This window comes from Toxorhynchites rutilus, chromosome 3 (assembly GCF_029784135.1).
Source record: "Toxorhynchites rutilus septentrionalis strain SRP chromosome 3, ASM2978413v1, whole genome shotgun sequence".
Taxonomy (NCBI): domain Eukaryota; kingdom Metazoa; phylum Arthropoda; class Insecta; order Diptera; family Culicidae; genus Toxorhynchites; species Toxorhynchites rutilus.
This window is the reverse complement of record NC_073746.1, coordinates 94,694,712-94,707,225: the sequence shown is the minus strand read 5'-3', so window position 1 is coordinate 94,707,225 and position 12,514 is coordinate 94,694,712. Positions and strand designations below refer to the sequence as shown.

Sequence of the window (12,514 nt, the reverse complement as noted above, 5' to 3'; positions counted from 1 at the left end):
CGTATCCAATATTGTATGCGTACGCAATCGATTATTGCTCAGTCGCCGAAAGTTTCGAACTCAGAGAGTTCATTCCCCTCTAGTTTGCCTTCCAAATTGCCATCGTAAACCACGCCTTCTCTCGATTCAATCACGCACAAAAAGCATACTTAAGCGATATTCTGGTGGTGAGACGCATTCATTTTTCGTGAAGACATCGACAAGACAACATCGTTGCCTAAACGTGCTGGAGGAGGTGGGCGGCGAAGGATCGTCACATACACGCGCAGAATTTTTTCCGTTTGGATGCCATTCAGCATCGAGAAAGTTCCGGAAAGATCTAATCATTGCTGGAAAATATAATCTGCCAGTTCCTCTGGGAATTTAAAAATACATTCATGCGAAAGAGTTTATTTGAATGTTTTCTATCCATGTAACACTGTGATCAAACATGTTTCAATCAAGTGTTATTAACAGATGGTTATCGAGTTAGCATAAACCACTGGTGGGCTTCCAGTATCGAGGAAAATGTGGAAATATCTAATCGTTACTGAAAATAATCTGCCAGTTCCCCTTGGAATTGAAAATTACATTCAAGCGAAAGAGTTTATTTTAATGTTTTCTATCCATAAAATATTCATATAATACATTTGGGTTTGTGATTTGTCAATCAAGTACAGTTAGCAGGAAAGCTTCTGAAGATTATTCTTCAGAACAAGGTTTTTCGTATCCTATATTGGATGCATAAAACCGTAAGGCCGATTACACATTATCCGGTTTCTGCCGGACCGGTTTGAAACCCAAATGGCAAATTTCGATCGGACCAACCTTTTTACGACGCCGTGATGCAGCCGTCTACAGCGACTGCAATGTCCGGTGACCGGACAAGCATTATACGCGATGACCGTAGAATAGTGTCGACGTCTGGTGGAGACATCGGTTTGGGAAAGCAAATCATTCTCTATAAGATTATCACACCTCAAGACAGTTTTAAGTTGTTTAAATTTTTAATGAAAACTTTTACTTCATATTATTTGATTGCTCAGAACCTGTGGTATTGATTCTTCCTTAACCATTTTGACGTAGGACTACGTCTTTCATTTCTATACCGGGGTGTAAAATCAAAGTTTCGAAAACGAAAGCGTTACGCCGGAGACCGAGATTTTGAGTGTTAATAGCTCCTAAACAACTGAACGAAATGGTATGATAAACACTTCATTCGAAAGATAAAATGTCTACGCGTTCTATACTTGTTACTTTCTAATCCAAAAACTTGTTTCAATAGTCTTAAATTTGCTTTCAAAACAGGCTATTGAAAACACCAATCGGTATATAAGCGAGTGCCGCTTGGAAATCCACTCAGTTCTAATTGAACAGCGATTGGAGCATGTTGTCGCTGTTGTGGTGAAGCTCTTCATTTATCATGAAAGCGCGGATGAACGGTGTCACCAAGAGATTGTTTGTGCACCTGGCCAGAAGGGAATCCATCAGGAGGAGAGTGATGCCACAAACGGTTCCCCGGGAAGATCTCGAAGCAGCCGCTACACACACATACACGCGCGGAATTCTTTCCGTTTGGATGCCGTTCAGCATCGAGAAAGATCCGGAAAATAATCTGCCAGTTCCTCTAGGAATTTAAAAATACATTCATGTGAAAGAGTTTATTTCTATGTTTTCTATCCAAATATGTGACCAAATATTTTTCAATGAAGTGCCATTAACAGATGATTATCGAGTTAGCATTACCCAACGTGTGGGTTTCCAGTATCGAGGAAAATGTGGAAATATCTTTTTAGTTTATTTTAATGTTTTCTATCCATGTAACACTGTGACCAAATACATTTGGTTTTGTGATTTTTCAATCAATCGCAATTAACAGGATAGCTTCTGAAGATTATTCTTCTCCATCAGTAGGATATTTCCGTAATATATTTGGTTTTGTGATTTTTCAATCAATCGCAATTAACAGGATAGCTTCTGAAGATTATTCTTCCCCATCAGTAGGATATTTCCGTATCCAATATTGGATGCATAAAAACTTGTGCCTCCAACGTAACGCTCTCGTTCTCGAAGTTCTCCAAATATTCATTCATTCAGAATGAATTCAGATTCAACTTCAAACAAATGATCTCTAAATCAACGATAGTCGTACGTCACCCTTGCGGTTATACCATAGATATAACCCACTTCCTGTTTTTGTATAGTTTCCTTGATATTTTAACTAAAACTCATCATTGTAATATACAATCATTATCAGACACAATTATTGTTCAGGAGGTTTCCCAACTTGCAAAAGAACGTATTACTTTATTACATAAAGAACACATTTCATGAGAAGAAGTTAATTTTCATTCATAGTTTTTATTTTAAGATATGTGTTTAATGCACCTGAAAATCCATTATCACTATCATTTCCCAAAAGCGGAGCACGAAGCTCCATGCCATGAAAGCGAATTGACAGTTGTTTGTCATGTCTGTTAGTATTAGTACAATTCAGGCAATTTTTCGTCTAATGTAATAGTATGTGTGCACTATTCACGTTTGTTTGTTGATTTTGAAACCAGTTGATAATTTGCATGCGATATGGATGCTGAAATTTTTATTTCACTTTTTCAACAACTACCAGTGTTGTGGAACTAATTCTGTGATGCAAGTTTCTGCTCAAAGAGAAGCAATGGTCACAGGTGCACGATGTCATCATTTAGCATATTGCCACGGACTGTGTTATTAACGGTGAGTGGTGTCTTTTGACAAGCAGATCGAGTTATTTAATTGACTTCTATTTTTTGTTCACAGGCAACATCCCTTATCTGAAATAATTATTGAACGAGTTCGGGGATGTCAAACAAATCTTCAATCGGTTCATGGAGGGGCGGATTTCGAGCGGCTTTATCGAGCTGAATGAGAAGGTTAGTTTTTGTTAATTTGAACACACTAAAAATAATTCTCTCGTCTAATATTCTTTGGGCATTCCAGTTTGACCTGACCGGCGACGCGATCGACGACGAGACCAAGGCACTCCAGCCAAAACTGTCAGATATGTGCTCTGTGATCTAAATGTTCCAATGCCCGACGCCAAAGCATCGGTTCTGTCAGAACGAAATTCCAGCTTATCTGATTCGGTCATTCTTTGCCCCGGATCCGCGTATTGATAGCTGTGATGCGAATTGGGCTCGAGAAGCTGCCCATGCCCCAGGATTACGTGCTCGAGGAATTGCGGCATATGTTGAGCTCGTTCTTCGACGAGGATCAGCGGAAGCAGCAATGGAATAGTGTTTGAACGAATTATGTTATTTTATTCGTAATTTTTTTTACTGTATTAATGAAATAAAAAAAAACTCTAGAATGAATGGATGTGTATACATTCTCTTGTAGGTAAATTCCAAAATAATCACAGGAAGTGAACACATTATACATATAAATAAATAGTGCCTCTGGCTTGTAACGGAATGTTATTATTATTGGTTCATCAAATTGCACTTTTATCTAACCGTGTTTCTGAGAGTGTTGAAAAATTATGTGGCAACAGAGCGTGTGAAATAAATCATACTATTCGTGTATGCTTGGAAACGAAATAATTATGCGTATGAATGAATAAACCGCAGCTGGACTAAAGTTAGTTTTTTAAACGTATTCTGAAGTGGGGCGGAAGTATTCACGATAGGTACGGTAAGAACGCCGTTATGATGCAGGATATGTGTAATGTCCGTGAGGCCTGGTCTCACTTTGATCATGCTTATGGTGTGCTACACTCCAACATTCGGCCTTATATGATTTCCAAGGAACATACATATGAGAAAGCTCGTGGTTGCCGCAGCAGCTGTGGGTTTAAGGTTTTCCGTCTGCACTCAGCTGCATGTAACCGGAATATTTGAAGCAATGTTTACCTGTCAAATCCACATATAAATAAATGCATATATGTGTTTGTGAGAGATGTACGGTTTTGTGTAGCGCGAGGTCTCTTTCACATTGTTGTCCGGTTTTCCGTCCAAACCCAGCGACGCTTTTTGAAACCGGTCCGGCAGAAACCGGATAATGTGTAATCGCCCTAACGCTCTCGTTTTCGAAGTCCCCCAAATATTCATTTATTCATTCATTCAGAATGGATTTAGATTCAATTTCAAACAAATGATCTCTAAATCAACGATAGTCCTGCGTCACCCTTGCGGTTATACCATATATATAACCCACTTCCTGTTTTTTCACCAAACGAACTGTCATTATCGAAACGTGTAGAATAAAAGTTGTTTTTCATTTTTCTCTCCGTAAAGTTCGAGTTTAATCTAGCTTATCCGAAGTAACCGTTCCTTTTCCAGGGTTTTCAGTCGCGCTTTGCCTTCAATGTTCAATTGGATGGCCTTAACCAACCTAACCAGTCAAAAGAAAAAAAAATATGCCGAGTATTAAAATTACTCTACAATTGCTGAGTCTTAATAAAAAACATTTCAGCACATTTAAAGGCCTTATAACAGGACACTGTCCGAACAAATACCATCGCCGATCAGAATTAAGAATTTCATGAGACATGTTATTTCTGATTGGCACCTATCCTCGCTATAGCTTTCAGTCTATTCCTTCCGCAGTAAGCAGTAGATCAGCTTGAAGTGCAGTAGAAAAAATGGGACATACCACAATAATTCAAAATAATGGATGCAGTGGTTCATATCAAACAAGGAGAAAAAAATCAGCTCGTTGTAATTCATATTGGGCAACTCGAACCGAACAAAATAACCATGGAAGTTTAAAAGGTTATCTTCCATGGTTATTTTATTCGGTTTATTATGGTCATGTCTAAGTCGAACATTTGAAGGGGAAATGAAAAAATATGAAAGCATATGTGAACTTGGAAATGCTTAAATGGAAACTTCCTACTCGCCATATTTACCAGGTAGTGTACGTTATTATACCGCTTCTAGGTAAAGAGAGACAATACACTCAGTTACTTGTTTTTGACTTTTTTAATGCCTTTCACGAGAAACTGGAAGTTATAGAGTAGGAGAATATTAAGACAAAAAACTGGAAAAATTACCTTGTAACTATTAGCAAATTATAGAATTAAACAATTCATCCAAGTTAAGAATACTAATACAAGAACTGAAATAGAAAACAAAGAGGTTTATCTAGAGTCTTTAAGCGACATGCACTTTCATCGGCTGAAATGTTGCTTTCGTTTATTACTTCGATTATGACACTTCGCAATACGCAGGATGGTCACAAAATTGAACATTTTTCCTACCAATATGTAGGAATAGAAATAGCGGAGATATTTCTGTGTGAAACGGGTGTATGAAACTGCCAATAGACTATTCTGTCGAGTTCCGACGATTTTTGTTTGTTTCACGATCGCATACGAAGAATCTGTCCTTTATTTCTCTTCTGTTTGTTGTAACATATGTGTTTGTTTTCTACAATTACATTTTAGTAAACGCTTCTTAGATGGGGGCCTTCTCGACCAGTTTAAACCAGTGTCCGCATTCGCATCGCTTTGGGTGACCCTGTCGATGTAAAAAAAAAAAACAAGGAGAAGCATAAATAATGGTTTCGGGGTTTCCCAGCTCATTTGCTTACCTGATGCAGCCACATCCACTGAATGTATGTTTGATCTTCCTCACCTGGGGAAATAGATTATTTTAGAAAGTTTGTCCTAATTTTCTGGGATATTATATGTTGCATTATTTGAATCGGAACCATCTATGATATTCCGGTGTAGTCATGTTGCAGTTTACAAAAAAATATTCAAGTCGAAATATACAGAAATGATTTAATATACTTATATCGAACTAGCAATAACTGGAATTAGAATTACAAGCACAATAACTTCACGATTTTTATTGAGGTTCCTCGAAAATGCAATATCATCGTTTAGAAGCGACATAATTGATTTTTTCCATAGTTTCCATATATGTAGGGAATTATCTATGTGATCAGTTATGTAAACTTGCCAGTACCAGTATATCACTTGAATATTCACTCAAATCAATAATTCAGATCAGCTCGCTGAACCAGAAATACTTACAGACACATCCCACTAAACGTGATTCGAAAGCCGATGGAACCAAATTGGGCTTATCCTTAGTGCCCGGGCCGCGCTTGAACACACGCATATCGAAGGGATCGTTATTGCCGGCCTGTCTGGCTAGCAGTTCGCGTTTCTCGAGACCGGTGGCATGCTCAAGTGGGTCGTTCATCACTGCAATGGTATACAAACATTAAAAATCTAAACAAAACATTGCGTTCACACCCGATCATATGATTTATGACTAGTCTGAATGCATTAAAGAGGTCGATCATCAGACGGGGATTTTCTTGATTAATACCCCCTCATCGATCGCTAATGTTCTACCAATGTTATAATGAGGACTTATCACAGCATCCTTTGTTACCAAGTACAGTACCAGAATGGCATAATAAACTCGTATTGAACTCGAAACCAAATTTTACCATTACGTAAGTAAGCCGAAAGAAATACTCTTCTGTCACAGCATAAGAAAAATGGTTGTGCAACCACGAGTGCTCCTGGAAGCCTTCGGCACGGCTCCTCCCGTTTTACTTACTTTTGCAGAAACGCACTGAAGTGTAGGACACATTACGCTTGGCGGCGTTCAGCACCAGTCTTGTGCAGAGAGATGCCATCACGAATGTTTTCTTCAGTCACGGATTTTCGCTGACTTCGGGGCGGACAGACTTTGAAAAAGCAGCAGTTCTTTGCGTTTTCACCTAGCACTCTTCGATTTTGACAAGAAGGAATGGAAAGATGCGGAAGAAGCGAGGGTGCGAGAGTGTGACAGCTGGGTATATAAATATGTGCTGTCATTTGATGGGTGGGTCAAATGTGCAGGGTACATTCTATACAGTGAACTCGAATTAGGTAAAAGTTCGTATTTATGAACGCTGATAAATACAACTTAAAATTGTTTTCAAATTCAAGTTTAGTTTTTTTATCAGTCACTAGTTTTGTATACAGTAATTTACATTCAATACGACATTTTACTAATTGAACAGAACTGTAGTGCGACACGATTAGTTGGATATTTTTACCTCTAATTGGACATTTTTGTAAACAACGAGTTTGAGGCCCAAATTATGGTCCCACATTGGAAGTCGCCCCCAGGCGTCGACACTGTACCACTCTCATCGAAAATGTCCAATTACAGGTCAAAATCGCCTCCAATGCGACACTAAGTGGTGCCTCGGCATGTTTCATAGAATGTAAATTACTGTACATAATTTCTATTTGATTGTAGCTGTACTTAGTAAATAGTATATTGATGTGGGTAGAATAAGTGCATCACTAAACATTGCAAACACAATCAAGCAATGCAGAAATAACTTCATTGCAAAGTTGCCATTCGCAGCAAACGTCAATTTTTTTTTTGATTCTATTCGTTCTTCGCTAGTTGTGATTAAGTTGTTTCGAAAAATAATGATTTTTGCTTCTCGACGATGGGTTAGTTTTTCAAACCTAGGTGCAATCAATCATGACAACAAAAACAAACATCCTCGTTTGATAACTATCGATGCAAGAAAGAAAGTAGTAAAATGCAACGACCAGTGCGAAAATGAATTACTATTCAAAATCGCAACGATTAAACTTGTGAAATTACCAACGTTTATAGCAACACAGCGGTGGGGATGTTCTTAGAAGGCCCGAAGGCAGTTTTGAGTTGCTAAAATTTTAATGAAAATTCTTACTTGGCGTTATTTAATTACTCAACCAAGGTCCGAAACCAGCGAGGATGACTGATGAACTATTCTAGCAAACGGTTATTCTAATTGACGTGACGAATTTTAACGAATTTTAACGTCCATTTAAAGTGAAACGACAACTTGATTTCTGATGCAAACTATCGCGAACTCAAACATCGATACATACACAACGTGAACAGAATACCAGGTTTATTACTTCCCGTGTTTTCCATGTAGTGATAGGCAAAAAAAGCAAAAAAAGGCACAGGAGGGTTGTGTCCGAGTCACGACCGCAGAGTTGACGTAGCATTCCGTTAGGCTATCTGTTGATTTCGGATGTATTTGAAGAATTAAATCGTTAAACTCTTAGTGATTCGGTGGCCCTGAAAAGGGCCGTTTTGTTTGGTTGTTGGGTATTGTTGGTTCACACAGTGGTTACCGAGTGATGATGACAGAAGGATGGTAAACAGTCGTTGGATAGTGCGTATCAGATAAAAGATACCGAAGAGAAACGATATATGATGAAAACCTCCCTCTGTGATCCTAGACGAGATGCCTCCTGTGTTATGTATGGATGAAATAAAGAGAAAAAAAACTTACCAATGTAATATAAGATAATTACCAATACCGAACACAATTATCAATTTTTCTCATCAGTAAAAACATGTTACTTTAATATAGAGAAAACATATTTGAAATGGAAATGTAATTTTCATTTAAAATTTTTACTCTCTGAGTGTTTATTCAACCCAATGCGAATTTTTATTGAACTAACAACACCTAATACTATATGTAGAGCATATGGAAAATCGCTTTTTCTAATATTTTTTCACTTTTCCAATCTTTCTCGCCGTATAAACTTTCCTTGGGTGAAAATGAACACAACAAAATAGACAGCTTAAACAAAACGACCCGTTCTCGAGCGGGAACACACCTTGGTTTTTATTTATGAAAATTGAAATAAATCGTTTCATATTTTAAGTCATTTTTAACACAACTGCTACCATATACAATTTACACTTACGCTTGTGCTAAATTTTTCATAATACACGATCGGTCATTGAAATCCCACGAAACAACCAATTTTGAAGTTCCAAATTTGAATTTTATTTGCTAGAATTAATAGTATTACTCATCTTACTTGCAATATATAAATGCCCCCGACTTCATATATTTGCAATGCCGATTTCCCTCGGGCACCTTGGTTTAGATGTCTCTGTTAGGGAACACTTTTCGGTGAGAACAAAAGCTCCCCGTACTTTCATGTATCTGCAATTTCGATTTCCTCCAGGCAACTTGGTTTTGAAGTCTCTATTAGGGAACACATTTCGGTAGGAACAATGCCGATTTCACCTAGGCAGCTTGGTTTTGATGTCTCTGTTAGGGACCCGCCGCATGTGTCGTCAATTTATACCAATCAGAAGTGGGCATTTCCGTTAGGATAGAGGTTGAGATTTTTCAATTATTCGATAGTTAGTTACATGCTGTCAAAAAAGTCCTGCGGTATTTTTTTTTAATTTTCATTTGTTCATAAAATTAGTTACAATCATCTGTTTTAAGTCAAATATGCGCCGTTTTTTTCTGACTACCTAGCTCGTTCGCCATGGACAAAAACAGGTGGTAGTCACTTGGTGCAAGATCCGGACTATACGGCGGATGCAAAAGAACCTCCCATCCGAGCTCCCGGAGCTTCTGGCGCGTCACTAAAGAAGTGTGTGGCCTGGCGTTGTCCTGTTGGAAGACAATGCGGCCTCTGTTTATCAAAGATGGCTTCTTCATGAGTGCTACCTTCAAGCGGTCCAGTTGTTGGCAGTACAGGTCCGAATTGAGCGTTTGGCCATAGGGAAGCAGCTCATAATAGATTATTCCTTGACAATCCCACCAAACACATAGCAGAACCTTACTGGCCGTTAATGAGGGCTTGGCCACCGTCTGAGCCGCTTCAGCGGGCTTCGACCACGACCGTTTGCGCTTCACGTTGTCGTAAGTGACCCACTTTTCATCGCCAGTCACCATCCGCTTCAGAAACGGGTCGATTTTGTTGCGATTCAGCAGCGATTCACATGCGTCGATACGGTCAAAGATGTTTTTTTGCGTCAACGTGTGTGGCACCCATACATCGAGCTTCTTTGTGAATCCAAGCTTCTTCAAATGGTTCATAACGGTTTGATGACTTATCCCCAGCTCTTGGCCGATGCTACGGCTGCTACTATGCCGGTCTTTCTCGGCTAATTCAGCGATTTTGTCGCAATTTTCGACGACAGGCCTTCCGGAGCGGGGCGCATCTTCGACGACCTCTACACCAGAACGAAAACGTTGAAACCATCGTTGTGCGGTGGAAATGGAAACTGTATCGGGTCCATAAACTGCCCAAATTTTATTGGCAGCTTGAGATGCATTTTTGCTTTTGTCATAGTAGTACTGTAAAATATGTCGGATTTTCTCTTTATTTTGCTCCATATTTGCGACACTATAACTCACGAACGACTTAACCAAACAAAACACTGTCAAGGACTATATTATAGCGCTTTCCAACAAGCTATAGTATGACTCGATACAATGAATACAACTAGAACTACGCGCTTACAACGACACCTCGCGGAAATACCGCAGGACTTTCATGACAGCCTAATATATTATTTTATTCAGGGTGAAAAATTGTTATAGAGTGCCGAAATCGTTTGATGTAAAAATATCATCAATCCATCATGAAATGACTGAGCAATAAGCATTTGAAATTGGCCATTTTTCACGATGTGATCGATTTTCGTTTTTCAATTTGTAACCCCATATGTTCCCGAAAGACGTAATCCTACGTCAAAAAATAATTTCAACATCACAGTGTTGAACAGAGTTTCTCAAATTAGTTTCTTTGTATTGGAGGGAGGGAGGCGATGTAATATACCTGGTATTCTATTTATGTTGATATATGCATACATGATGCATGAGAGAGAGAGACAAACGAATTCAGTCTGGTGGAGTCAATTAGAATAACCATTTGCTAGAATTGAATTGACTAGAAATGAATTGACGAGCGATAAAAGCGAGGATGACAGATGAACTAGTCATGTTAACGGTGAGTGCCGAAGTACTCATACTCTAAGCGAAGCGACAAAGAGGAGAGTCGATTTTCATGTTTCGTCTTCGAAAATGTTTGACGTTCAACATACCGGTCCGTTAGCAAGCGAATGTCAATAACTGGCCTTCCTTCCTCGCCCAGTTACCGAACGACTACCGTATATTAGTCATAATACTTCTATTTAACATATAGTGCTACCATTCGATGGAAGCCCCAGCAATTCTATGAACTTCCGTTGCTTGATAGTTCAGAAAGGATCCGTCAAGACATCCGCCGCCATGTGTTCCATTGGATAATATTCTAATGGCAACAAATTTTGCTCACATAGCTGCTTCACGTCTTCATGTCTTCTCTTGTTTCGATTGGTACTTTATTATTTCATAAAGCTAACATAATAACACAACTTTGGTTGTCTTCCAGTATCCGTACAGGTTCGTCATCACGCTCACACATCTCCTTCAGCTATCTTCGGCAACTCTTACGATCAAACAACGCCATTCGAGTAACAGAAAGCATAGCTGGTCATTGATTTCCTCGTACTTACGTCACCAGCCCAATCAGCATCCGTGTAGCCGATTTGACCTCGTGCTCCCTTGTATACAAACTACCAATGATTCTCGTTTCGCTGCTACTCAGCACGCCTGCGAGGGAGCATTCACTCTACGACCGTAGCATTTACATATCACTGCATTTACAGCAATATTTGTCCGCGCACATACCGTAATGTACAGTAATCAATCAACGAGATTTTTATACCTCTTTTCATCAGTAAACGTGGGTTCGCACTTTGGTATAACTCAACCATTATAATACCATTCCAGCAACGTGCGAACTGCTTGAGCCCGTATAAGCTTCTTACCAAACGACAAACCAACTTCTTGCCCTTTTCCGTGGATCCAGACGGCTTTCGCATAAACAAATTCTGATCGAGCTAGTAGTCTGAGCTACCAGACGTGCTTCTGTCTCCCCAGCTGCGTTCCGCTTCAACCTGAAAAACCCAGCGGTATCCGATCACCTTTCGTCCTGAAGGTAACTCAACCTGCTCCCAAATACCATTTTCATCGTGGAACTACAGTCCAAACTTACTGCAATTTAGTTTCTTGAAGAAATCTTTGTTTATTTGTATCCAGAATCTATAATGAATTCCATAAGTACATTTTTATAATTGTTTTACTTAAATAAATGATTGAATTGAGTATATATTGAGAGTGTATTTCGTTTCACACGGTTTTATATAGCAAATTCGGAATTTTCATCCTACACGGTTTTATCGGGAACCTATCTTCAGTGTAAATTCAGGGATAGGTGTATTCGAACGTCCGGATCTGCAACGTCCTCATTCAATGGTAAACTGTGAAACGTTTGATCCCCATCGGACTCAATGTCCTTGATGTCCTATGCAGGGCCCGAAATCTTGGAAGGTGAAAAATGAGGACCGACTCTACTCCCAGTAGCTTCGCTCCGACTAAAACTGCTTCGGCAGTCGCCGCCAACAAAAAATGACTTGACTAGAAAATGAATTGACTAGCACTGACTAGCGAGGATGGCTGGTGAACTAGTCCAGTCAGTGGTTATTTTAACTGACTCGACGACTGAATACAAATCTGCCTCTTCATTCAACTGACTTCAATCCACATTTCCATTTCCCTCTGATACTAATTTTGTACCCGCATACGCACTGATCTTCATTCTGCATTCCTAAAAGCCTCCTTCAGGTTTCTAGGTTCAATTGTTGCTTCAACAATACCCTTCCTCGATCAATCGAGCGAG

The 12,514-nt window shown here is 39.2% G+C and overlaps 1 protein-coding gene and 1 long non-coding RNA gene across 2 annotated transcripts; one reads left to right on the top strand and one right to left on the bottom strand.

Annotated features, from left to right (window-relative positions):
- Window positions 1–2,309: 2,309 nt before the first annotated feature.
- On the top strand, window positions 2,310–3,329 carry LOC129777957 (uncharacterized). Its single transcript, XR_008743332.1, has 3 exons — window positions 2,310–2,712; window positions 2,776–2,888; window positions 2,956–3,329. It is a non-coding gene; the product is annotated as an uncharacterized LOC129777957 (long non-coding RNA).
- A 1,975-nt stretch (window positions 3,330–5,304) lies between these two features.
- Window positions 5,305–6,738, bottom strand: LOC129777956 (cytochrome c oxidase subunit 5B, mitochondrial-like). The gene is made up of 4 exons (XM_055784570.1): window positions 6,534–6,738; window positions 5,996–6,169; window positions 5,548–5,591; window positions 5,305–5,474 (listed from the first exon to the last, which is right to left on the bottom strand). Exons 1-4 carry the CDS (start codon window positions 6,610–6,612, stop codon window positions 5,412–5,414), a joined length of 360 nt encoding a protein of 119 aa, XP_055640545.1. The 5' UTR covers window positions 6,613–6,738; the 3' UTR covers window positions 5,305–5,411.
- Window positions 6,739–12,514: the final 5,776 nt, after the last annotated feature.